The sequence below is a fragment of the Prionailurus bengalensis genome, chromosome X, assembly GCF_016509475.1.
Source record: "Prionailurus bengalensis isolate Pbe53 chromosome X, Fcat_Pben_1.1_paternal_pri, whole genome shotgun sequence".
NCBI lineage: Eukaryota > Metazoa > Chordata > Mammalia > Carnivora > Felidae > Prionailurus > Prionailurus bengalensis.
In genome coordinates this window covers 92,352,768-92,380,750 of record NC_057361.1, presented here as the reverse complement: position 1 = coordinate 92,380,750, position 27,983 = coordinate 92,352,768, and the positions used below count along the sequence as shown (strand labels likewise).

The window sequence follows — 27,983 nt, the reverse complement described above, 5'->3', positions numbered from 1 at the left end:
TTTCTAAACACATATAATCACGCAATCAGAGCAAACAATGGGATATATTTTATCTAATCCTAAGGTGCCATTATAGTACAGTCTTTCCACATCTAGTCAGGAGGCGAGCCAGCTTCACATGTTATGAAGTTGTAGCATCTTCCAGCTTTGACATGTAAGGACCATGTTGACCATTAGTTGTTTTATAGGCTGGTTCAAGCTTCATCTTGTTTCAAGGCCTGGAGTAGTCCCACAGATTTCTCATGATGTATTTGAATAACCTGCTTGAGTTGGTATGGTTGCTGGTGTTTTCTCATTAATATTCACGTTTTCAAGAAGCTTACACTAATCCGTCATGGTGTTGTTCTGAAGTCTATATTCCAGAGTTCTCCTTGGGGGACTAGCTACCCTTCAGCATCTATCATATTTGAGGAGCACCGGATCTGTCCATTTACAGTTAAATCACTCGCTAAATAGAATTTGTAGCAGAATGGTGGTCTTGGATGTTTCTGGATCTTGTCGAAGTACTCATGCTTTGCGTTTTATTTTGACACAAAATTATAGCCCAATTTCCTAAAGTCCAAATTCCTAGTGGGAGAGTATATAGCTTCCCTGGCTGTTTCTAAACCTTTAATTAAAGCATAAATTCTATCTTTTCACTTTTATCCAATTTCTCTGTTATTCTTCTTGGTTGCTACATGTATAGATTTCCTTGTTTAACTGTTACCACTAATCTTCCTTTAGAAAAGTGCTCCTAATGGAATGATGGGATGAACCATTTCTTCTTGTTTTCCCAGCGCTATATTTTAGTTAATTTGGCACAGTCCCTTTGCACTGCATCTCTTATTTTCCATTTTGGACATACTACATAGTTAGAGTCCCCTACCCAAGGAAAGTAATGCTCAATTTGTCCAATTAGTACAGCAGCAAAGTCCCTCAATCTGTTGTCTGGTATGGCTTGTCATTATCCACAGTAGTTGCTTGATGATAAAACTTGGAATTCTCCTCTTTGTCTTTGTTCATCCATCCAAGTGTCCTGGATCCTCCTCTACTCTTTCAGTCTTTCAACATAGCAGTCTTCTGTGGAACTTTCTCATGCTAACATGTTTGAGTAGCTCCGTAAGTTCTTCTGGTTTTCAAAAGGGTCTTTGGTAGCTTTTTTTTTTTGATACAGCAGTCTTTTTCTTCAATTTGTTACATGTACTTATCCTGAAATTCTGTGGCAAACTGATTTATGTCCCTCCTGCTACTGCTCATCCAAACAAGACCTGGCTGTGTAGTCTATAATTTCCACCCTCCATTTGCCTTTAAAAGCAGCTAATTGTCTATGTATGTAGACCTCGCTTAGGATTAGATGCAGCATCTGTATTTTAATCTTTTTGACAATAATATGCTTTACTACTCTATATGAATTGGTATAGTGTGGTTTCCATCCACATGGATGAGCTTCTACATGTCATTTCTTCACAATTTGCATATGTCAATTTGTCCTAGCGACACTTTTATGTCTTTGCCGAGTTGTTGGCCGTGTTAAGAGATGCAAAGGCCATTCCCTAGGAAGGAGGACCACAGTGTCCATGCGCTTGTATGAAGGGTAGCTGTTTTTCCAAATGGAAATGAGACTACTGAATGGCATGGGAATTAATATGACCAATGAATTCCCCATAAATTTATTGGGTCTCTTTCTGTTTTGATATGGGGGGGCAGTCCTCCAACTACTCCATTTTACCCTTCTGGTATTTCTAGAATTATTGTGGCTAAATACCAGTCCATATTTTATTTAAGTTAATTATTGCTCCCATATCGTAATAGTTAAGATTTCTGTGTCAAGGTTGCAGCAGGTTAACTATAATAAGCCTATCAACTATTCTTTATAAATCTAACTATACTAAAGAAGATATACTTTATCCCCTTCCATTTGTGGACCATCATCTCTGAGCCTATGCCATAAAGCATTTGATTCTCCATTGGTGAATAGCCCTTGTAGGGCTTTGTTTAGGCCTTCCAGTGATAGTACTACTCTCTTTGTTATCTGGTATAATTTGTCCTTTCCATTTGGGAAACCATATGGAAGACTCATTGTAGTGTGCATTTGAGGGAACAATCGTGCATCGGAACCTCTTGGCCTCAGCTTTTTCAAAGGTTTCTCCCTGACAAAAGTTATCCAAAAACTTTTCTACAGTTTATCAGCTTTTTCAAAATTGCACCCTTTAGTTGACACATCCTCTCCTCAAGGCCTAGCAAGTAGTTATATCTTTTCCAAGTAAAAGTGTCCCAATGTTGTTCTGTCTATGTGATGTATTCACTATAATACCATCGTGGGGGATATTCCTTTTTTGGTTTCCATTCATAGAACAGTGAAATTGGGTTCCAAAATGTGATCTATCCATGAGGTCTTCACTCCACTGTTAGGTGAGAAATTTCTTGTTATGCTATTGTTTGCTTCTGTTCTTAGGAATTCTAACAGGTGAACAAGTGCAAGCAGGGAAGGAATCATAAGGCTCAAGTCAGAGCTTTTAAAAGGAATATAAAGAGGAAAAGAGACCAGCTTCTACTGGCAGTAAATCTAATATTACTTGTTCTATAAGGTATTAATAATGAAAATGTACGGAACTAGGAGAAAACTCATTGCTAACACTCAGAAAAATCAGAATATCTTTAAAACAGAAAAACTATCTGTTCTCACATGCCGGTGGGGGCATGTGGTTTTATCCACTTCTTAAGTCATCGTTTAGGCCAGAGAGAACATCTTCATATAAGTCTTCTATGTCTAACATTGCTTGATCTATGTCAAGGATTAGGTCTTCATCCTCTCTTGGTGTAAGTATTGATTCTAAATCTGAGAGCTCAGCGAGCTCTGGCAGCATATCTTCTTCTTGAGGAGAAGACGCAGCTGCTCCCATCACTTGTGCTGCAGCATTTTGCCCTGCACAAGGCAATTGCTCTCGTGCAATCAGCTGTAAAAGCTCTTCAGCGATCCTTATTAGCTGGGCAATACAATCAACAAGCCCATCAATCAGCACAGGGATTGACACGGACTCCATACCTCAATGACCTCCTCAGTAGATAAATATTATTAAAAGCTGTAGCTCTTGGTGACAACGGATCCTGTGGGACTGGCAATGGTACTATGGTTGGAAAACAAAGCAGATCTAATAATAGAAAAGAGAAACATAAAGATTAGTATCCTTGAGCCTTTATCTATCCCACAGTTTCTGGCTATAGGATGAAGTTAAAAGAGCATCCCTAGTTACTGATCCTCCTTTTCATTGGCCTTATGAGGATCTACTACTCCACTCTCTTTCCTTTATACTTCTCGTTCTCTCTTCATAGAGGAATTGAGGGCAAAGGGAGTATAGGTTACTTGTCCGTCTTTCACGAACATCTCTATAGAGGAAGTTATATTCAGTCAGAGTCTTTCAATTAATTCTGTCTTTATTAGCACTTCACCCCATTGCCACTTATATCTGGTGCTGCTAATTCTTTCTGTGTTTTTAGCATCCCATTCATTAAGGTTTCCAGCTGCCCCTCCAGCCTGGGGAATTTGTGAAATGAAAGTCCCACAGCCGTTGTCTTTTGTCAAATTTTGGACAACTTCTGTTATAACGCTAGTTCCTTGGTCATTTCCTATTACTGCCAATATTTCACATCTAGCAGCTAGTTCCTTCAATTTTGTCTAAAGCCGTGGACATACGATTCTCATCTGCATGTCTGGCGTGCTCTGCAAAACCTCTTCCTCAGTTTATACTTGTATGAGGCAATATTCGTTGTTTCAAAAAAATCTAAAGATTGGCCCAATATAATCTACTTCGCATATGTGTCTGGTTTAACATGACCTCTTAAAAATGAGTTTGTTGCAGATGCAAGTTTTTCATAATTTGACATGTCTCATTGTATTGCTAATTCGTTTGTTTGATTCATACTTTTCTCCCCACTCTTCCTCATCTAGGACATTCATGTCCATAAGTCCTGAGGCTTCACGTGCTCATTTTGCAACCTTAAATTGAACTGACAAGGGAGCTGAGTTGGGACTTGGAGTCCCCAAGACTGTAGAGTCTACATTAGTTTGGGGGGTCAGATTACCTCCTCTTTTAATATTCCGTCTTTCCATTCTGATGAGTTGGTATATATCCTACATAAATTGCTAAATTTCTTTCGTTGATTTATTTTCATATCTCCCTTCACCAGATTGTTTTTCCTGCAATAGTCCAGTCTGTAATTTTCCATTTATTATGGCATACATCTCCAGTCCATGTCTGACCAGTTTAGCTATATACCTTTGACCAATTATTTTCGCTGGTATATATACACATTGAATTTCTAGCCACCAGTCCTACAAATTGGGCTGGTTTTAATTTCTCCAGCCTCAGTCAAGTGTTTCCTAGTAGAAAGTATTAGGGAGCAGCTATCTGTCTCACTCCTTTAGGATATTGCCAAATCTATCAATACCCTTTTCTAACAATTCTGACCAGAGCGGGGCCCAAAAACCACAGGCATTACCTCCAGCTAACTGTACTCCTTAGACCTTTATCAGAGTACAGTAAACCACTGGCAAGAGGATCTGTGATTTTCACATGGAGCTTGCTGGTCTCCACGGGACCTGCTTTGACCCACTCCCTTATATGCTATCTCCATTTAGCATAAGTTTTTTCAGAACCACACATTTTTCTTTGTCCAAAAATCCTGACAGTACACATAAAGTTTGCCCCGGTAAGGATCACAGCCATGATGACCAGAAGGCACAATTATGGTTGGAGGTAACTTCCCCTCTGAAATATGGGAGAATGGATATTAGAGGTTATTTTATTAACTTAAAGAATCTCTGCTTTTCGATTAGACAAAAAGCAGTTTGGTGGAAGGAAATAATGGAAAGAAATCATGCAAGGAATTTGGCATTACTGTAGAGCATATATCAGCTCTTCGGAAGGGAAACACAAAAGAAAGATGTGTGTTAAATATTACTAGAGAGTACCATCACATTTTTCAAAGGAAGCAATAACCTATTATGACACCTTTAGCCCAAGGGCACAAGACAAATATACTCGCACAAAACTTATTTGACTTCTGGCTTCTCTTTTACCCATTTTGTTTCTCAGCTTCTCTACCTCCCACTAGAACTCTTTTTATTTCTCCTCTTGCTCAATATACCTCCATTTATTCACCTCTGTGTTTGATTCTACTTGACTCTATCTGTATCTCCATCTTCCACTATCCCTTCCCATCATCTTTTCTTCCATCTCTCCCAAAACTGGGCAAAACTGCCAAAATAGATTGTATCTCACTTAAATGAATTGATATTGATTTGACAAACTTTTACGTTCTACAATCTAAATGTAAAATGCAGAGAGGTAGCACATTTCATATTTTGCTGTTTTATAAAGATAAATGTAGCTACTTATTACATACGCAAACCTTGATTTATTTCTTCTATCACTTGGTCACCTTTAAGGGGGAAAAAATTCCTGACCTAGCCTTAACCCTGTTGACCATCGTGTTAACTAATCCACAATTCCTATCTTCAAAGCATCTTGAAACCTAGGACCTGGGGGTTTAGGGAAGGCAAGGAGGATGTTGAGAAACTACTAAGTACTGTAGTACTAAGAAAGAGGAAGAGTATAGCATCAGGGTATTCCAGTTGTGGTAATTTTTAAAGCAACCAACTTCTGACACCTTAGTTTGCTTAAAGGGGTATTTTGGATAGTTTGTGCCTAGCCTCAACTTACATTAAGGGCCCTTTTTTTTATGTAACTCTTACGTATTTCGTTTTTTATTTTTATTTGTGTTTTATTGAGGTCAAATTGGTATATAACATGAAATTAGTTTCAGGTGTACAACATAATAATTCGATATTTGCATATATTACAAAGCGATCCCCACAATGAATCTAGTTACCACCCATCAGCATACAATTAACGCCCTTCACCCTTTTCACCCAACCCCCAACCCCCTTCTGCTCTGATAACCACTGATCTGTTCTCTGTATTTATGACTTTTGCTTTGTTTTGTTTATTCATTTGTTTTGTTTTTTTAGATTTCACACATATAAGTGAAATCATATAGGATTTGTCTTTCTCTGCCTGACTTATTTCACTGAGCATAATACCCTCAAGGTCCTTCCCTGTTGTTGCAAATGGCAAGGTCTCTTTCTTTTTATGGCTGAGTAGTATTCTATCGTGTATATATACCACATCTTCTTTATCCATTCATCCATTGATAGACATGTATGTTGCTTCCAGGTCTTAGCTATTATATAATGCTGCAGTGAACATGAGGTGTGTATATCTCTCCCGATTCGTGTTTTTATTTTCTTCAGATAAATACCCAGAAGTGGAATCACTGTTATCATAGGGTAGTTCTATTTTTAATTTTTTGAAGAACCTCCGTATGTTTTCCACAGTGGTTGCACCAATTTATATTTCCACCAACAGTGTTATGAAGGTTCCTTAAAGGCCTTTTTATTAGCTATTCCCTCTACCTGGGATCCCTTTTCCCCAGGAAAAAAAAAATGGATGGCTTCCTGTCATTCTGGTCTCAGTTTAAAGATAATCTCCTCAGATTTCTGACCCTCAAGCCTAAAAAACTCCCCTGACCATCCCTTTCTCAAGCATACGGTGTATTTTTGCATTATTGTACCGATAGGTTGGAGGGAGGGACAACTACTACTAGCTCTTTCATTCAGTAAATATTATTAAGTTGCAGCTGGGGTAGCAAGGGGTAACAAAGATAAACCGATTCATCAAAACACACCAGAAGCAAAATGAGCAGCAGTCCACAGTCTGAGAAAATATTCACAAAGCAGATATCTGACAAAGAACTTATAACCAGAATATACAAAGAGCCCCTACTGGGGGATGGGCTGTGGGGGAAATGGGTGAATGGAGCCAAAAGGTACCAACTTTCAGTTGTAAAATAAATAAGTCATGGGGATGTAATGTACAACATGAGGACTAAAGTGAATAATATTGGATTGCATATTTGAAAGTTAGTAAGAGAGTAGATCTCAAAAATTATCATAACAAAAAAAGTGTTTTGTAACTATGTACGGTAACCAGATGTTAATGACATTTATTGTGGTGAATATTTTACAATATATACAAAGATCAAATCATTCTCTTGTGCAGCTGAAATTAATCTAATGTTGTATGTCAGTTATACCTCAATAAAAAAAAAAACAGTGCCCCTACAACTCAATAATAAAAAGATATAAACCAATTAAAAACTGGGCAGAAGATATGGACAAACATTTCACAAAGGAAGAAAAATAAATAGCTAATAAGCACATGAAGGCATATTCAACATCATTAGTCATCAAAGATATACGAGTTAACTTCACAATAATACTCTAAACTGGCTAAAATTAACGACTGACAACACCAGATGTTGACCAAAGATGTAAAGTAACCAGAATTCTCACACATTGCCGGCGGGAGTGTAAAAGGGCACAACCTCTTTGAAAATGTCTTGCAGTTTCTTATAAAACTAAGCAAGCACACACTTGATCCCAGCAATTCCACTCCAAAGTATTTACCCCAGCAAAATGAAATTCACAAAAAGACTTTCAGAAGAATGGTTATAGCAGCTTTATGCATAATAGTGCATAATAGCACAAAAAAACAGCTGTCAATCAAAAGGAGAACGGACGAACAAAATGTGGTATATTCGTACAATGTAATACCAATCAGCAAGAAAAAGAAAGCCAATACTGATAGGGACCACAGAAGGAATGCATATCAAAAACATTATACTTAATGAAAGAAGTCAGACATGAAAGAATGCATGCTGTATGATTCCATTCATATGCAATCCTAGAGAATACAAAATGATCTATGATGGAAAAAAAAACAGAATAGAGGTTGCATCTAGGGGAGCAGGAGCAAAATTTGCCTCACTCGGGCCAGACCTGACATCTCATTCTAAGCAGGGATAGAATTGAGAATTCTAAACAGGGATAGAATTGAGAATGTTAATCTCATTTGCCATCCCTGGAAACTGGCTGAAATCCAAGTTGACTGTGAGTCCTAAGGCAGAGGGATGGAGACATCCTGAGCAGTGCCCTCAGGGATCCTCATCATCTGTGAAAAAAAGGTTGTGTCCCATTTAATCTGCCCTTCCACTGACCTACTGAACTGGCCCAAACACTCATGAACTACTCACCTGTGATAGAGCCGAGATGGATGAGAAAGTCAAGGTTCAATGGAATGTTCTCTGGACGTTCACGTGGGATGCGAATGGTCCTGTCCGAACTAAGAAAGAAAACAAAACAAAAAGAAACTGCAAAATCAACAAGTAAAGATATCCCTGATCTGTGGAAACAAGAACAAGATGAACTAAAATTTCAAAGAGCACAGAACCCTTCCTAAATGACCTGGTATTCGAGAGTTTTTTGCCTCACTGAGACGTCTGCTAATTCTGGGCACAAGTTGAAGATGAGTTTTGTCCACAAGGCAGAGGGACTCGACAGTGGAAAAGGAAAATTCTGCATAACATTTGAGGTTAGTGTAATGGATTGGAAATTAGAGAAGCCTGAAATGCAGGGCTAGTTTTCTTCACCTGGAAGTCAGCTGAATTAGGCTCCTTTCTGAGCAGGGAAAAGCTGGGTGGAATTTCCCACAGTCTCATGGTACTTCAGAGCCAAATTCTCACTCGAGGGAAGGGGACTGCCACAAAGCACACTACCAGTGCCTCCTTCAAAATGTTGCCTAGATTTTGAAACTGTGAGGGCGTGGGGTGGCTAATGAGTCAAGAAGCTCAAAACCGTCCCCAAAGAGCACTCTGGATAAAGAGATTCTAAAATATTCAAGGAGGGGCGCCTGGGTGGCTCAGTCGGTTGAGCATCTGACTCTTGATTTCAGCTCAGGTCATGATCCCAGGATCATGGGATGGAGCCCCGCGTCAGGTTCCACACCCTGAGCATGGAGCCTCCTTACGATTCTCTCTCTCTCTCTCTCTCTCTCTGCCCCCCTTCCCTGCCCGCTCTCTCCCTCTCTAAAATAAAATAAAATCAGAATAGAAAAAATAAATAAAATAAAATAAAATAAAATAAAATAAAATAAAATAAAATATACAAGGGTATACTTAGGGCTTAGTAGAGCCAAAACATCTTGAAGATGAACAAAGTTGGAAGACATATACTATCAGATATCAAGGCTAGCTTTACAGCAACATAATTTTAACAGCATGGTACTAGCACAGGGACAAAGAAATCAATAGAAGCATGACCCTTACCTCACATCACATACCAAAATTGAAAATAATTGTAAATGGATCCTAGACCTAAATATGAACGATAAAACAAGAAATCTTCAAGATCAAACTGTAAGCAAATATCCTCATGACCGTGGTAAGCAAAGATTTCTTACCTGACACAAGAAAACATGAACTAGGAAAGAAGACTGATAAATTAGATTTCATAAAAATGAAGCACTTCCATTTATTACAAGACACCTTAAGAGGGTGAAAAGGCCAATCACAGACCGGGAAAAAATATTCACAATAAGTACACATAATGAAAGGCTTGTATCCAGTATATACCTATATTTTTATACTCTTTCAAATCAATAAGAAAAAAAGAGAATCCGTGTTTTAATGTTATAAGAATTAAATGGCACCTGAGAGAAGAGAACATCTGAATGACCTACAAGCATATGAGTAGGTTTTCATTACTGCTCATCAGAAAAATGCAAATTAAAATCACAATAGGACACACAGAAGCCTACCAGAATATTTAGCTTTGAAAAAAAAACTTAACAATACCAAGCATTGAGAAGAACATGCGTTGGAACCCTCATACATTGTTGGTAAAAGTGTTAACTGGTACAACTACTTTAGAAAACGACTAAAACCGGGGCACCTGGGTGGCTCAGTCGGTTTAGCATCTGACTTCCGCTCAGAGGTCATGATCTCGTGGCTCGTGGGTTCGAGCCCCTCATCAGGCTCTGTGCTGACAGCTCGGAGCCTGGAGGCTGCTTCAGATTCTGTGTCTCCCCCTCTCTCTGTCCTTCCCCTGCTCGCACTCTGTCTTTCAAAAATAAACATGAAAAAAATGAAAAAAAAAAACTACTAAAACCAAACATACCTCTATTGCATGACCTTGCAATTCTATTCCTAAGTATACAGCCAAAAGAAAAGTGTACAAGTGCCCACAAAAATGCACGGACAAGAATGTGGAAAGACACCAGATGTATAAAAGTGCATATTGTATAAGTCCATTTACATGAAATTTTAAAACAGGCAAACAAATCTATGGAATGGAAGTAAACGAAGTAGTTACCTTTGGGTGGGAGGATACTGACTAGCAAGGGATATGAAAACGCTTTCTAAGGTTCTGGAAAGGTTCTGTGTCATGATGTGATTATATATGTTTAATTTTTTTTTAGTGTTTATTTTTGAGAGAGAGAGAGCATGAGGAGGGGCAGAGAGAGGGAGACACAGAATCCGAAGCAGACTCCAGGCTCTGAGCTGTCAGCACAGAGCCCAATGCGGGGCTTGAACTCACAAACCCGTGAGATCATGACCTGAGCTGAAGTCGGATGTTTAACCAACTGAACCACCCAAGCGCCCCTGATTATATATGTTTAAAAAAAACATTCAGCTGGGGACGCCTGGCTGGCTCAGTCAGAGGAGCATGAGACTCTTGATCTCAGGGTCATAAGTTCAAGCCCCATGTTGGGTGGAGAGATTACTTAAATAAGTATTTTCAAAAAACACAAAAAAAATCAGCTGCACCCTTAAAATTTGCGTACTTCACCATATGTATGTTATATCTCAAAAAAATTGTTTTACTTTTAATTTCAGGTCTCTTTCCTATAACACCAGTAAGGACAGCAAGACAGTGATGAGGGTCTCGCCAGGGTTTAGCAAGCCAGTCATCACAGCCAATGAAAATGGAGTGAAGTCCGAAGGTACAGAGAAGGGTCCTCATGTCAGTGCTTAGTAAACCAAGAGAGCTTTATAGCAAGATGGAGTTATAAATTGACACAAGATGACATAACCCACATCTTACAGAAAGACAGCTAAGGGCAGAGGCCATGCTAGCCATCTGATAGCTAGGGTCTTTAACCCCACAGGTTTTTATTCATCTCACTCTTATGACATTTTTGTCAGCCTAACGAATCAACAGCCATCATTTTTCTTTTAGCTGATAGTCCTACCCTGCTATTTTGTGATGCTCATAACTAGCAAACCGGCAATAAGTGTCTAACAGCAGGATGGAAAAGGAGCAAAGGAATCCAAGTCCTCTGGGTCTATGTTTATAGTTGATAAGCTTCTCTGCATCAGGCAAGGTAAATTAGTTCATAGCCAAGGGGAACAGAGGCAGCTATGTGGGAGAGATTAAAATGTGCCTTTGGTGAGTGTAGGTGCCAGGTTCCTATCTACGAACAGTAAACTTTTATTATTTTAAATTTTTTTACTGTTTATTTATTTTTGAGAGAGAAAGACAGAGCACGGGCGGGGGAGGGGCAGAGAGTGGGGAGACACAGAATCCGAAGCAGGCTCCAGGCTCCAAGCTGTCAGCACAGAGCCCGATGCGGGGCTCAAACCCACAAACTGTGAGATCATGACCTGAGGCGAAGTCTGATGCTTAACTGACTGAGCCACCCAGGGGCCCCTGAACAGTAAATTTTTTCATAATGTTTTCTTCTCTGGTGCTGCAGCACCATTTGGATACATGCATTCAATATAGATTTAAAAAAAAAAAAAGCACCCCCTCAGACATTACTTCTCATTGCTTTCCTCCCCACTCCTGAGGAAACATCAAGAGGTCCTTGTCCCCAAAAGTCAAATTTTATAATTTTGACATAGCTGGTGCTCTCTGGGGGCGACAATGAACAGTGCGACAGTATTTACCCTTTAAACTCCTTTTTTAAAAAGCAACAAACCTTTGCCTTTAAAAAAAAAAACTGTGTGCAATAAGGCATTTGCCTGTTATAGGATCTGACATTTAAAATCCCCATGAACCATCTTTAATTTATCAAGAGAGAAAGGAAAGGATTGTGCAGCTGAGGAGCTAAACATGGTCCCTTCTTGAAAATATATGAAAAATTCAAAACAGAAACTGGAAAAAGGAGGGAGTAGGAAATGTCCTTATGGTCAATTTAAACTGAAGTCTACTGAATTTCTTTCCTCCTCCTCCAAATTTGCTCACTGCTGCAGAGAGAATCACAAATTCTTGCTTACCCTTCAGAAAGACGACTTAGTCACCGGAGAAAAACAACCACTTTTGAAACTTATCTCTTCGTTATTTTCCTAGACAGACAAATAGCTTCCTCAAAACACTATTCAAACGTGAAAACAGGCCCCCCCATCTTGACTTGGTGGGACCCTGCAGAGGCTTGTCCCTGAATCTTGGCTGTTGTGAGAAGCCCCCAGGCCCCCCAGAGAACCTGAAAGGAGCTGTAATACTTCTAAAAAGATTCTTGGCTTTCAAATATTATCAGTGCAGAGGACAGGGTCTAAAGTAAGGAAAATTAAAACAAAACTTGGGAGTAACAGGAAAAGGGATTCTATTTCCACATCTTTCCCCAGATTTGTGAGAAGGAAAAAGGCAAATTGTTTTTGTTTGTTTACTTGTGTATTTTCTTTGGGAGAGACAGTAAAATGATGCCAGTGGTTGTTAAGGGTAGGATCTGTGTCAAACAGGTCTATGTTTGAATCTCAACTTTTCTACTTACTAACTGGAAGGTTGCTCAACTCCTCTGCCTTAGTTTCCTCAAAATGAAGGTAATAACAGTTGTGAGAATGAGAGGAGTTCATACATGCAATGAGTTTAGAATGGTGCCTGGTCTATAGTAAGCTCTTAATAAATGCTAGCTAATGTAATTGTTCTGGAGAAATTCCAGGATCCAGGAAACAGTGTGTGGTGCATCCTGAGTACTGTCTAGTGACCCCTGGAAGGTAGGAGGGGAGATAGCTGCAGGTATTACAAAAACTAGAAGGAGGGCACCCGGGTGGCTCAGTCAGTTGAGCATCTGACTCTTGATTTCCGCTCAGGTCACGATCCCAGGGTCGTGGGATCGAGACTCATGTCCGGCTCTATGCCGACTGTGAAACCTGCTCGGGATTCTCTCTCACCCACTCTCTCTGCCCCTCTCCTCCACTTATGCACTCTCTCTTTTTCTTTCTAAAATAAAAAAATAATAATAAAAATAAAAACTGGAAGGAAGTACCAGATTTATCTCATAGTTAGAACTGACATGACTTTGAACTTGGGTAAAGATATGAGAAAGCGGGACTGTCTTGTAACTCTTGCTCCCACCTAACCCTTTCAGGAGACCTGAGACCAATCAGGTAGGGAATCCTTGAGGATTAGTGGATCTTCCTAGCCTAACTCCTTCTTGCCTTTGAAGCACGTGCTTACTCTGGCTTCTAGCTCTGGCTGGTAAAAGCTGGCTACACATCAGACTGCTCACTGGCTATTATTCCTCCAGTGTATTTGCCAGCTGTGTGGAGAAGTCCCTCCACTTGACCTTATGGCAATGAAGCTTTCAAAACATTAACTAGCGATTCCTTGGAAACGCTTGGAAAGTGATTGGCAAAGTCTAAGGCAAGATAATGACGGCCATTACCCCGTGTCTGGCATGACTTCACCTGAACCAGCCCAGACTTCCAGATCTTCTCATGTGAATCATTTGGGTGAGAAAGGGGGCATGATATATATATATAAATATATTTGTATACTTTTTATCCTCTACCATCCTAGCTTGGATTTAGCACTGAGTTCCAAGAATGCTTCTCAGAAGTTTGACACAAGCAAAACTAAGCACCAGTCAGGGCCTCCTCTCTGTTTCTGTGGCAAATGCCCGCTTGCCAGAAGAGACCCGATTCATTTCTTTTTCCAGGTCATATAGTTCTTCCTGCTGCCTGCAAACGTGCTTACTGCTTATCCATCAAAGGAAGAGTGTTTCTGTTTTTAAGGATCTCAAGATAAGAATCCATAACCTCCCTTGGCAGTTCATTCCAGTGTTTCATGGTTTCCTTCTACTGCTAATTACATCCCCAGTACCTTCACATACATTAACTTATTTAATCCTGATAACATCCTGTGCAATAAGGATTATTCCTTTTCTTACGACTGAGGAAGTGAAAGACCCAAAGATGATAAGTGAGTTGCCGGGATTACCCAGCTGGTTAGTAGCAGAGCAAGAGTAAGAATCTGATTCTTTGCTCTCTCGACCCTCTGTGCTGTCCCTTACACTGGGGTCTACCTAGTAATGCTCTGGGAGGAGCTCCCAATCACCAGCAGAATAAGAAGCAGTGTTAAGAAGGCAACAAGAACACAAGATGGCCGTGGTGGGTGGCTGACCAAGTGGCTCAGAGGACACAAGTCCCCTTGAGGAGAACCATTTCATTGTCCTCATCCTTACATACAATTGTTCCCAGGGTGCACCTACAGTTAGAACACTCTAGTGAAAAGGAAAGATGCCAAAAACCTAAAGGAACAGTAAAATCACCCAAAGACCATATACTGATCCATGGAAATAAAAAAATAACACTTCTCCATTTTTGACCTCTGAGACAGATATAATCAGAATAAATTGGAGGAAGGGAGGCAGAGAAGATGCTTCTTAATACCCTATAAAGAAAAATGCTTTGCCCTCGGGCATGAATTTCTTATTTCCTTTGCCTCTGAAGATTTCAAACCTCCACCACTCGAGGTTCCCGAAGGGGCCAAAGGTTAGCATTTTAAACATGGGTGAATAGTTCATCCCATTATCTATATGCTTGGCACTCAGGAAAGCACATCAGGGCCACAGCTCTTTGGTCTGGCAAGAGCCCTCCCAATAGGAGACCAGCCTGCTGCTCAAGTGAAAGCGAAAGGCTGGATGAAGTTGTCCTTTCAGGATCACTCGCGGAATTCCCTTTTTAATATTAGCTAGAGACAGGGGAATCTCAAGGCACGCTTGCTCGATATTACCAGGTTAAATATTTCTGTTCTAAAACACACACTTTTCATTAAATATAATGGCTACTCCACTTAAGTACCCTTGTCCAGGTCCCCAGCGGCTTCCACACTTGACATGGCCGATCACTCCCCAAGTCGTCCTCTTCTCCACTGATAGCTACTTCCTTGATGATCTCCTACAGGCTGTAAATAACGCCTATATGCAGATGACTCCCAAGTTTATTTAGCTACTTCAGACTCTTCTCCAGAATTTCATCCTTGTATATCTAATTGCCTTCACATGTGGTATCTAAAACTCAGTATCCCCAAAACTGGATCCTTGGTCTTCCCTCCCAAACCTACTCTACCTATAGCCTTCTCCAGGTCAGTAGATGGCAAGTCTATCCTTCTAACTACTCAGGCTAAAAAATCTTGAGTTTATCTTTGACTCCATTCTTTCCCCCACAGTCCACAGCCAACATCCTTTTGGTCCTACCTTCAAAATATTTTATTTTAAATAATTTTATTTTAAATAAAATCTAGGGGTGCCTGGGTGGCTCAGTCGGTTAAGGGTCTGACTTCGGCTCAGGTCCTGATCTCACGCTTCGTGGGTTGGAGCCCCGCGTCGGGTTCTGTGCTGACAGCTGGGAGCCTGAAGCCTGCTTCGGATTCTGTGTCTCCCTCTCTCTCTGCCCCTCCCCCGTTCATGCTCTGTCTCTTAAAAATACACATTACAAAAAATTAAATATATATATTCAAAATCTAATAACTTGTCATTGTCAACCACCACCATATACCTCTCACCTTGCTTATTTCGACAGCCTCCTGAGAGGATGTCCTGCGCCTCTCTCCAGTCTCTTCTCAACACGACAGCCAGAGTGATCTCTAAAATACAAGTCACACCGTATCTCTCCTCCTCTAATGGCTCTGCGTTTCCCTCAGACTAAAGAGAGCCCAGATCCTTATAATGGCCTGCGTGGCCCTCCCAGATGTAACCTGCAACTTCATTTCTACTTCTCTCCCCCTCCCTCTGTTCCAGCCCCTCTGGCCACTTTGCCATTCCCCAAACTCTCCCAGCCCACTTCCTCCGTAGGCACTTTGCACTGGCTGTTCCTTCTGCCTGGAATGTTCTCAGGTCAGGTATCTGAATGACCAAATTTCTCACCCCCTTCAAACCCTTTGCTTACGTCTCACCTCCTCAGTGAGCACTACACATGCCACCCTTTTAAAAATTTAACTTCCCCTCCCCCACCTGGCATGCCTGGGTCTTCCTTATTCCTTATTCTGTTCTATTTTTTCGCGGTTCTTATAACGTATCACTTTCTATACATATCGTACAGCTTACTTATTTATCATGATTATTATTTTTTTAATGGCTCCCCTCTCTAGAAGGTAAACCCCAACAGGACAGTGATCTCTGTTTTGTTTAAGGGTGCCTAGTGGGTACTTAATAAATAGTTGTTGAGTGAATAACAGGACTAATAATCCTTTGACATCTTTATACTTTTTCTATGTTTTCACATTATTATTTCGTCATCTGATCTTCACGGTTACCATATAGCATAGACAAGGGCAACACAGAGTTTATTGCCTCCATTTTGCAGGTAGGAAAATTGACATCCAGAGAGTGAAGACGATGTCACATAGCTAGAATGTGATAGAATCAGAAACCTAGTTCTCTGCTCTTTTTCCATAGCCTCCAACGTTACATTGCAGAGCCCCCAGTCCTCAAGGAAAGGCCTTCCAGATCTTTTGTTAGGAGAGAGATATGCCCTGCCTATGCCACAATGCCTTGAAGCTAAATGTGTTTCACCAGCTCATGGAGATACAAACACATGAAGTCATCTAAAGACCTGAGTTCATGTGGGGAAGCACCATGTGAATGTCAGAGAAAATAATGCCATTCCCAAATGGCGCTCTCTTCGAGAAAGAAAGCAACGTTTGAATCTACCAGCTGCTCAGCGGAATAAATCATTTGTTTCTTGCTAACCAGCTCTGTCTTCCTCTCGCATGAGACAGTAAACCAAATCGTTCTCCAAAGCAACTTAACAGCAGAAAGCAGGAAATCCCAGTCCAAGAAAGCATCTGCTACCAAAAGTGCATCCGAGTGGCCTCGTCCACAGTGCCACCATCCAAGCCACCGATCACCCACGTTGAAAGCTCTCACCCTCTATCACTGCCACACAAGAAGAATGGAGGCTGTCTCTTTAAATGTACCACTGAAGAGGAAGCTGGTGTTGCCTTGGCAGAGGTGGGGGGAACAGGATACTTCATGCTTGGCACATTGCTACCATTGGCATCCAATCCAGAAGCTGCTACATTCTGCGGGGGTGGCAACTATTTTGTCCTCAGGATAACATAGTGGAAGATACAGCTATATTTACATACAGGCTTTTTCACAGAGACACCTGTCACCCCTGGTAGGCTTACAGGAGGCAACAGAAATGGCACAGCCGGGAAAAGGCAAGCCAAGTTCTCAGTGCCTTCTGGCAGCTGAATCCACGGTAACGGAGAGGGAGGCCTGATCTCTTTCCCTAGTCCCCAAAATGTCATTACGACATGGATACATCAAGTCGCCCTCCCAAGAATTACTGAGCAGACCAAGTATACCTTCAGTGTCTCCATCCTTTGATCACAGCAGGTCAAGTACTTGAGGCTTGACTCTACTACCAAAGTCAGCTCTGCTGCCAGACTCAACAAACACCCCCCTGATGAGACGACAAGCATCAGTTCAATAAATAAACCTCAGGCTGAAACCGGAAGTGTCACTGCGAGTACAGCCTACCAAATGCCTGAGGGACTTCAGATAATAGACGTAGGTAAGCACCTCTGACCCCTGACAGACACGTACTGAAGTGTTTGACACTGAGGAAGGAGGGAGGATGGAGGAAAAAGAGAGGTTATTTTTAAAGGGGAAAGAAAAAGAGATTTGGAGGCAGAAGAAACTGAGTTCAAGTTTAAAAGGTTTCTTACCTTGGGCAGGCCACTTCAGCTCACAATAGATAACTCACTTTCCTGATCTGAAAAATAAGGATGATGATAACACGTTGAGCAAGTATTACTTTTGTAACTTAGACAACTGTTAATTATGGGGAGATGCCCCTTTGCTGTAGCTTAAAAAAAAAAGAACAACCTGACTTTTGAATTCAAACATTTTGAATTTTGATTTCAACTCTGCCTTTGACACTGACGGGACAGCATCAAGGAAGGCACTTCCCTGTAAACTGGAATTTATTCATCTGTGTATTAGGGATGATGATAACAACCATCTCAAACAGATGCGCTAATAATCAAATGAAATAATGTTGAAAATCTGTTTTGTAAACTATAAACTAAAACTATACACTACAACTATGTTTTGTAAATTCCAAGGCAAAGAAAAGTTGTTTTTAAAGACCCCGACTAGAGCGACCAGTCTGGTTTACCAGACGCTAAGGGATTTTCTAGGACCCAGAACTTTGCTAAATATGGAAAGTCTTGGGCAAACTGGTATAAATTGGTTACGCTAGTCTTGACTAGCCTTGAACAAAGTGAAGGCCTAAATAGGCCTTAACTGGGATGACTAGGCCTTAACTAGATGTAGGCCCTGGCTTCCCCATAACTAAACTCTAACTAGGCATTAACTAGGCCTAGGCCCCGGCGTAGACTTAATTACACTCTGATTAGGACAAAGCTAAATTTAACCCCTTCTGGGCTTTAACTGGGTTAAATAGACCTTAAACAGACTCAGGCCCTTGTTATGCCTTAAATGAGACTCTGGCTATCTATGTCTTCTCTAGACTTAGGTCCTGGCTGCGCCCTAACTACACTCTGACTATATGTTAATGAGGCTTGGTCCGTGGCTAGGCTAAATGGGCTCTGACTAGGCTGATTAAGTCTTAGCTGGGCTTAGGAACTTGATATCCCTTAACTAGACTCTGACTATGGCTTCCCTAGGCCTTAATTAGACTCCAACGACACCTTGACTATACTTTGACCCTGGCTAGGATTTAAATAGGTTCTAGCTAGGCCTAAACTATGTTTATGTGGGCTGGCTAATCTTTAACCAGTCTTAGGCTCTGATTGGGCCTGAACTGAATGAACCCTAAGCCTCAGATGAGCCCTGACTAGGCCTTAACTGAGCTGATGAAGCCTCAACTGGGCTTTGGCCCTAGCTGGGCCTTAAACAAACTCACTAGGCCTTAATTTGACAAACTATCCCTTAACTAGCCTCAGGGTCTTGCTATACATTTACTAGACTCTTCGGTTCTGAATAAACCTTCACTGGGCTCTGACTAGGCCTGAACTAGGCTTTACCCCTAGTTAGGCCTCAACTGGGCTGGCTAGCTTTTAACTAGGTTTGGGATCTCTGAATACCTTAACAAGACTGACTAGGCCTTACTAGGTTCTGACTAGGTTTGAATAACCTTAGGCCCTGGATCTGTCTCAAGTAGTTTCTGGCTGAAACTTAAATAGAATTTGGCCCTAACTGGTCTCTGACTAAACACAAACTAGGCTTAATCCACAGCTAGTCCTTTTCATACTCTGAGGAGATCTTACACCATGTTGGTTAGCTTTTAACTAGGCTTAGGCCCTGCCTATATCTTAACAGACCTCTGGGTAGGCCTTGACTAAACTTAGGCCCTGGCTATACCTTAACTTGTTTCTGACTAATATTTAACTAAGGTTAGGCTTTATCTGGGCTCTGGACAGACCTTAAATAGGCTTAAACACTGACAAGGCTTTAACTAGAGTTTAACAAAATCTAAACTAGGCTTACATCCTGGCTGGGCATTCACTGGGCTCTAACACTCAACTAGGCTGAAGCCCTGACTAGAACTTAACTAGCTCTGATTATAGTTTAACTAGGTGTCGACCCTAGCTAAGTCTTAACTAAGCTCTGACTAGAACTAAACTTTTTTTTTTTTTTAATTTTTTTTTTCAACGTTTATTTATTTTTGGGACAGAGAGAGACAGAACATGAACGGGGGAGGGGCAGAGAGAGAGGGAGACACAGAATCGGAAACAGGCTCCAGGCTCTGAGCCGTCAGCCCAGAGCCCGACGCGGGGCTCGAACCCATGTACCGTGAGATCATGACCTGGCTGAAGTCGGACGCTTAACCGACTGCGCCACCCAGGCGCCCCGAACTAAACTTTTTTTTATCCCCTTACTAGGACCTAAATAGACTAGGACTAGGACTTAACTAGGCTTGGGTCCTAGCTAGGCCTTAACTGGTGTTTGCCTGGACCTAAACTAGGCTAGGGCACTGATTGTGCTTTGACAACACTCTGATGAGGCCTTAACCAAGCTAGCTAGCTTTTAACTAGGCTTAGGACTTGGCTAAACTTTAATAAGACCCTAATAGGCCTTAACCATGCTCTGACTAAACCTAACTATACTCTGACTAGTAATTAACTACATTTAGGCTCTGGCTGTGCTATAACTAGACTCTGACTAGACCTTAACTATGTTTAGGCCCTGGCAGGGCCTTAACTGTGTTATCTAGACTTTAACTGGGCAACTAGGCCATAAGTAGGCTTAGGCTCTAGTTTTATCTTATCTGGGCTGACTGGCCCTCAGGCTGACTAGGCCTTAACTCGGCTTTGAACCTGGCTGCGCCCTGGTTAGGCCTAACTATGCCAAGGCCATGGCTTAATTAGGTTTGAGCCCCAACTAGGCCTTATCTAGACTGTGCTCCTGGATAAGCCCTGACTTTGCCTTAATTAACCATTGGTTAGACCTTGACTAAATTGCAGTTAATAGGACTGGACATGCCTAAGGCCTCTTTACTAAAAGTAACTTCAATTAAAAACTCCCTTCAGCTCGAGGCACCTGGGTGACTCAGTTGGCTAAGCGTCCAACTTCAGCTCAGGTCACGATCTCACAGTTTGTGGGTTTGAGCCCCACGTCAGGATCTGTGCAAACAGCTTAGAGCCCGCAGCCTGCTTCGGATTCTGTGTCTCCCTCTCTCTCTGCCCCTCCCCCGCTCCCGCTATGTCTCTCTCAGAAATAAATTAAAATGTTGAAAAAAGTTTTTTTAAAAAACCTCCCTTCAGCTCTCAACCCCACCCCCACTAGTTTGCCTCTGCCATTACCTCAATTATCCTGCAGTTTCAGGCTGCACTCTTGGACATAAAAAAGAACGGACATAATCCTACCTTATCCAACTGCAACAGGAAATAAACTCCTTCTAGCCTCACTGCAGCCAGATGTATTTATACTGTAACACAGGAAGCAACCCCTGAATTGATAACCCCCCAAGAAACCAGGGGACCCTCTTTTAGGTAACACACGACCCGGAACCTTTTTGCTTAGTCAAGGTGGTCTTGCACTCCTTCTAGGACACTTACATTTTGTAACAAGTTTGTAACAGATATAGAAGAAAGGGTTCTCCAGTACAGGAGGTACTAGGCATTCCCACAGCTTTTGCACGCAACCAAGTCCGGGAGGTACATCAACAACTTTGCATGTACCTCAAGTCCGGGAGGTACATACATCAACAGCTTTTGCTGCAAGTGCAAGAGATACACCTGCAGCTTTTGCATGTAACTCAAGTGCAGGAGATACCCCTACAGCTTTTGCCCTTACGTGCAATTGGCAGTTAAGAAGAAAGATGTCAAACACACCACAACTGCACTAAAGGGAGTATAAATAAGCTTCACAAGGCTGAACTCAGAGCATTTGTTCACTTTGGCTCAGCTAATCATTTTTGCCATCCTTCTCAACTTAAAGAGGCCTGTACAGTCCTATTAACGCTGCAAGTACAGGATGACTCAGTATCAGCCCTGAATGAGCTGAGATCTGTGGGTACTATCCATGGCAAGATTCACAGGCTAGTGCCTGAACAGGGCCTGATCCTGTAGAATATAACCACTCCTTATATCAGGCTGTGTACCACAATAGGTCAAAGGGACTGATCTGGGCCCTGGGATCTGGAAATTCATTCATTCATTCATTTATTCATCCATTAATCCCATAAAAGTGGATTGATCACCTGCTATGTGCCTGATATGGTCCTGGGTTCTGGGAATATGACGGTAAGCACAAATAACCACAGCCCTAGCCCTCATGGGGTTTTCATTCTAGAAACAAAACCAAGGGCAGGTCTTCACAGCAATGAGTTGAAGTGTAGATAAGAACAATCTGTAGCCTACAAAATCACAGGGCAGAGTCAAAAGTGATGGGAAAAGCTCAAAATGAAAGAATAGCTGAAGGAATTGGGGGGAAAGAGCTAGGCAAATGGCCGGGTGGTCAGAAAAACAGACAGCAGCAACAAATGAATACCATCCTCACTTTACAAAGATGGAAACAAATTGTTGCTGAAGATCACATGGCTGTAACTGGCCGAGATAGGATTCCAGCCCAGAACTGATGGACTCCAGAGCCCAAGTGCTTTCCAGGGTCACCACACTACAGGACCGATGTCTGGCCTTAGAAACCTCAGAGAATGAAGGAAAGAGCTTTAAGGATCTTCAGATTCCTTTACTAAAGCCACTCATCACCAGCTCAGTCTTTATTATTCAGTTCTGCCCACTTCATGAGGATGGGAAAGAGATGATTTTGATGGGAAAGAAAGTGTGAAAATTTGGTGACAGACCTCCAGGCGTGTGGCATGGACAATGGCTGAAAAGGAAAAGATGGTTACAATTGTATAAAACCTCTGAGCTATGACCACTTTTGTGGGAAAAGAAGCAAAAAAGGACACTTCATGAAGATTCTTTCCTGGTAAATTACTGAGAAAGGGTAAGAAGAACCAGGTTTATGACTGTTGAATGTAACAAAATTCTCTGAGGATTTACAGTAATCCCTGGGGTTGTGAGAAATGATAATGCTTAATAATCCACATTCTGCAACAGAACAGTGAATTCTTGCATGTAAATATGCTATCTATATCAAACAAAAATAAAACGAAGTCTCCGGGAAACAAAAGCCTAGCCCTATCCCTTTAATTTATTCACCTTGACCCAATGATGGGAGGGAGTTCATTGCATAAGGGCGTAGAGGGGAATTCCAAGGTTATTCCAGGTACCCAGCCATCACTCAGTTAAGTCTTGGGAGATGCCAGTTGGTTCTGCATTTCTCCTCCCTCTCTCTCCTCAAAGTGACTCAGAAGCAACTTAGTAATGTTACAGAGAACCTCTCTTTTGGTGGCAGCTAAATTCTCTAGCCCCGCTCTCTGGTCAAAGTGTATAGTATATTCTTTCAATATTCTCCCTTCTTATTTATATTCTATATATTCAGTATAGTCTTCAATCCTCCTGGAAGATCCTGAAGGGACGCAATGTACTCTCCCCTCAAAGCCTGCTGGCAGGCTAACTCCAATATCCATTATCCAATGGGAAAGAAATATCTCCAATATCCATTGGGAAAGAAAATGGCTCCATCACCTGATTTGTCAGTGCCACAGAATTCAGAAATTCAATATCACACAATCAATGGCAGGCTTCCCTTTCTAGTTCTTTGATTGTTTCCTAGAATGAGAGGTATCTTGTCTTCTAAACCAGAAATAATGTGATAAGGAGAAAAAGCACACGCAGTGTAAGAAACAAAATGTGTTTTTCTAGCTTCTTCCACTCCTACCCCCACCATCACCACCACCACCACCACGTCATCCCGGGCAAGTCATTTATACTTTCTGGTCCACAGTTCTTCCTTCTATAAAATGGAATCGCTTACCCATTTGAAAAACAAAATGGAGAGAAAGTGGACCAGATAAATGAATCACATTAGCATAGTGTATAGGAGCACAGACTTTGGAGTTAGAATGGGTTTGGACCGCAGCTCTGTAACTTTGTAGCTATATGCCCTTGGCATGTGATTTAACGTCACTGAGCCTCATATTTTCTGTCCTGTAAAAAAGAGGCCAGATACTGATAATATCTATTCCATAAGGCTGTCATGGAGCCAAAATCCAAGAATATATGGAAAATTCTTAGTTCAATAAATTAACATGCTCCAGTAAGAACCAGGAAGAATTAACTATGCCTTGCTCAACCTTACTCCTTTTATTCATAACACTTTTTGGTGTCTTAAGAGTATTTATCATGTACTCGATAAAAATGTACTGACTGGTTTATTGCACTTTCCCAGAGAGCAGCAGTAGGAAGATTCATAGGGCACTACCAAGGAACCTTCTGAGGTTCTGGAAAATGGTGATAGAACAGGACAAGATATCAGTTTTTTTCCTTATCCTCACCCCTCAGTCGAGCTCAACCCACATGAAATGTCTTTGGGGAACCATGGGCCCCACTGGGATGATACATAAAAATGTCAGGAAGACACTTCAGGTTTAACCTAAAGAATGAGAGCCCAGGACTCCTGGGTTCTCCACTCTGCTCAGGCACTGAAAACTCCTGTACCTTTATTTTATACATCTTCTCTTTCTCCGAGTTCCCCAACCTCTGACCATTCTCTGAGGAGGCTACAGACAGAGTTATAATATAAATATTTGAAAAACACTTTGAAAAGAATGAGTATTATTAACTACTAGTTACACGTTGTGAACAAATTAATAAATGCTTCGCTTACAGTTGTAGAAACATTACAAACCAGTACTGTAATTAGATGTCTCTGGCTTTGCTTTGATATTCAGGATCATAAGGGAAGTGTGTTGACATCATTTCAGTACTTTGTGTTTAAGTGCGAGCACTGAGCCATTAACTCACTCCAGGGAGAGGCAGAGAAAGAAATGAGGTTAAGGGTTTCAGAACTGAAAGTGAGTAACCAGGGAAAGTTATACATCCCCTTTGGAGGCTGTGAACTGGACACCAATGTTTTTCGATGGGAAACGGCTTTGGATTGCTGCTGCGGAAGGACAAGGGGGTAACTAAGCTAGGCTCAGGTCACCTAGATTAGTGGATCTCAACTGAGTCAATTCCCACACCCTTCCTGGGAGACATTTGGCAACCTCTGGAAATATTTTCGGTTGTCACAACTGTAGGGTGGTGATAAGGAAGTGCCACTGGCAACTAGTGGGTAAGGGTCAGGGATACAACTAAACACCCTAACAGTGCTCGGGACAGTATTCCAGAACAAAGACTTATCCTGCCCAAAATGCAAATACCGTGGAGGTCGAGAAGATGTGAAGTAGAGAATCTTTCCACCCTTCCCAACTTAACAACTAGCAAATATTCTTGAAGGCCTTTCTTGTGGGCACTATGGGAGATCTAAGCCATGGTCTCTGCCCTAGGGAAGCTCAGAGTTTAGGAGGGAGACTAAACACACACACTGAAGCTACTAGAAAATAAAGAAGTACATCACACATAGTTATATTTTTTCCTACATAGTGTGGTATAGCCCCTGGTGCTGTGGGGACTTTGAGAAGGAGGAGAACAGCAGGCATGGCAATAATTCCGCAAAACTTAAGAAGAGTTGGATCTTGGGGCGCCTGGGTGGTTCAGTCGGTTAAACGTCCAACTCTTGGTTTTGGCTCAGGTCATGATCTCATGGCTCGTGAGTTCCAGCCCCACGTCAGGCTCTGTGCTGACAGAGTGGAGTCTGCTTGCTATTCTCTCCCACTCTCTCTCTCTCTGTCCCTCCCCAGCTTGTGCTCTCTCTGTCTCTCTCTGTCTCAGAAAATATACATAAAAAAAGAGTTGGATCTTGAGCTAGTATTTAAAGGAGAAAACTATTCTTTCTCTTCCCCTCATTGGTGGGAGAAAGACGAATCTATGCTACTCACACTTCCTTTCTTCTCTTTTTCTGATCAGCATCTTATAATCTGATTTCAGAACGCCACAGACTCTAGGACTCCACAGAAACTGTTGTCTTGTAGGTGATCAGTGATACATGAATTACCAGAACCAATCTCCTGTCCTCAATATTAATCTTCCTAACCTCCACCCTTTTGAAATTCCCTTCCTCCCTGACATTTTTTCACATCATCATCCCTTCTGGTTCTCTTTTGCCCTCTTGTGGCTCAGCCTCAGATTTCTTTCCACAACCAACCTGTACAGGTACAGGTGCCTCAAAGGGCAGCCTGCTGTCTTATTCTTATTCACTCACCTCTTACTCTTAGTCAATGATGTTATTCATTCATTTATGTTCACAAGGATCTAGAATTGCACAGGGGATTTGAGAGAGGTATAATCTCATGCTGTGTATTCTTCCTTAGTTATTATCCCCAGTCCTGTAGTGTCACCCATCTTTTGTCATAGGCAACCCCCCGAACTATGCCTCTTGACTCTGATGTCATTTGTACACACCGCTTCTACATGCCCAAACACCTCCCGGACACTGTCTGCATACACCTCCAATCCAACATATCTTTTTTTAATCTTTTTTTTTTGAAAGAGAAAGCAAGCAGGGGAAGAACAAAGGGAGAGGTAGAGAGAAACTTAAGCAGGCTCTGTGCCTAGCGCAGAGGCTCGATCTCACAGGGCTCGATCTCACAACCCTGAGATCATGACCTGAACCAAAATCAAGAGTTAGATGCTTAACCGACTGAGCTACCAGGACCCTGCCCCCAACCCCCCCCCAAGAGATCCTAAACTTAGTGTGACCAACTCATCTCAGTTTTCCCAGGACTTTCCAGGTTTGAGCACTGGAAATCCCATGTCCTGGGAATTCCTTCGATATCAGACAAACCTGGACCATAAGTCAACCATACCTAAAACGAACTTATCAGTATCTGTCCCAAACCCAGTCCTCCACCTGTTCCCTTATATGACATAATGGCAGAGATACCCTCAACTCTCCTTTACCTTACACCCCTTCGTGCAGCGGAGTGCCAAATATTGTCATATCCACCTCCAAAATATCTCCATAATCATCATCTCCTTTCAACTCCCACCACTCTAATTCAGACCCTGTTACCTCTCACTTGGAAAGTTACAACAGACTCCTAATCAGCCCCCCACCATCTCCAACCGTTCTGCCACCACATCGCCATCCCTTTTGCCAGTTAATCTTCCATGTGGCCAAGATTGGGAGAGCATTCTGCAACACAAATCTGAGCACGCATAGGTAATCGTCTCAGCAATATGAGGTCTTGCAAACTGAATCCTAAGAATAGTGTTAAACCAAAGCTCCCCGGTATTTGGGCATGGTGACTACACAGTGTGATACCTAAGAAATGTGGCTGTGAGTGACTAAAATACCCCCAGTAATATTAAGAACTGTAAGAAAAAGGGAAAAGCAAAGCAAAGCAAAACCAACCACCATATTCTTCAGAAGCCCAGCATTTCTGAGTCTGTTGGTTACAATTTTGTACCTCATTTCTTCAGAGAAGCATATGACAACCACAGTTAAGGCAAGTAAGCATTGCTAGGGAAGCCTGGGTAGTGTAGATCAGTTATGACCTTGATCCTCATCAGAAACAGAATCATCTGGAAGTTACATTACGCAGAAACTAAGACAGCTTGAGAGAGAATCCACTTGCTCCCTTAGGCTATTAGGTCTTAACTTGTCTGTGGTCCTCCTCCAAATTGTGGTTGCAAGAGCCATAGGCTTTCCACCCCTGGCTGGCAAGAAACAAAGAGAATTGGCTTGAATGGTATTTCTGTCAGTGACAGGAAATATGTATCCCATTCGAATAATGGACACAGGCTCCAAATATAGATTATAAGAAGTGAAAACTGACATCTGAAAGAGAAGGGCAAGTGCTTTCCCCAAAGGGGAAAGAGAGCTCATCCCTTCCTCCCTTAGCAAAACATATCTATGCTCAGTGTCCTCTCCAACACTTGCAAGTGGTGAATTGTTTATGAAGGAACTCATCTTGGGAGTGAAGGGTTGCCCTTCACAGAGTCATTAGAAAATGATGGCCCTCAGAAATAGAAATGCCATATCCCAATGGCTTACCTGTCTACTGTAGGAGCTTCTATCACATTGCAAGTAACTTCCTCTTTCGTCTGGTAATTAAGAGATGGTGGCCACCGAGCAGAAGGTCCCCTGGCTAAATCCCTGCCTTTCTCTTCCCAAGTTCTCTTATACAGTCCTTCTGTTGTTTAGGAGGACATTGCAACATTGAAGCATTTCATTTATCTCCCAAAGACCTTGCTTCTGATATTCATTATCCCTTCACACACACACACACACACACACACACACACACACCCCCTTCTTTGTTTAATAGTAGCAAGACCTTCTTTCTCCCTAAACCTGGGAGATGCAGGTCATGGTCTCTGCCCTACAGGAGTTGAGAGT

At 41.7% G+C, this 27,983-nt stretch overlaps 2 protein-coding genes across 2 annotated transcripts in view; one reads left to right on the top strand and one right to left on the bottom strand.

The window, feature by feature from the left end:
• The window catches only part of TRPC5 (transient receptor potential cation channel subfamily C member 5), a 268,250-nt gene that overhangs the window by 170,152 nt on the left and 70,115 nt on the right, over window positions 1–27,983 (top strand). The gene's annotated exons all lie outside the window — the stretch shown is intronic.
• On the bottom strand, window positions 26–27,969 carry TRPC5OS (TRPC5 opposite strand). The gene is made up of 4 exons (XM_043569890.1): window positions 27,639–27,969; window positions 17,834–17,880; window positions 8,134–8,222; window positions 26–3,131 (listed from the first exon to the last, which is right to left on the bottom strand). The coding sequence occupies exon 4, from the start codon at window positions 3,021–3,023 to the stop codon at window positions 2,688–2,690; it is 336 nt and encodes a 111-aa protein (XP_043425825.1). The 5' UTR covers window positions 3,024–3,131; window positions 8,134–8,222; window positions 17,834–17,880; window positions 27,639–27,969; the 3' UTR covers window positions 26–2,687.

What these genes read in the sequence shown, in the direction of transcription:
- TRPC5OS (XM_043569890.1), bottom strand. Translation starts at nt 3,023, where the DNA reads ATGGAGTCCGTGTCAATCCCTGTGCTGATTGATGGGCTTGTTGATTGT.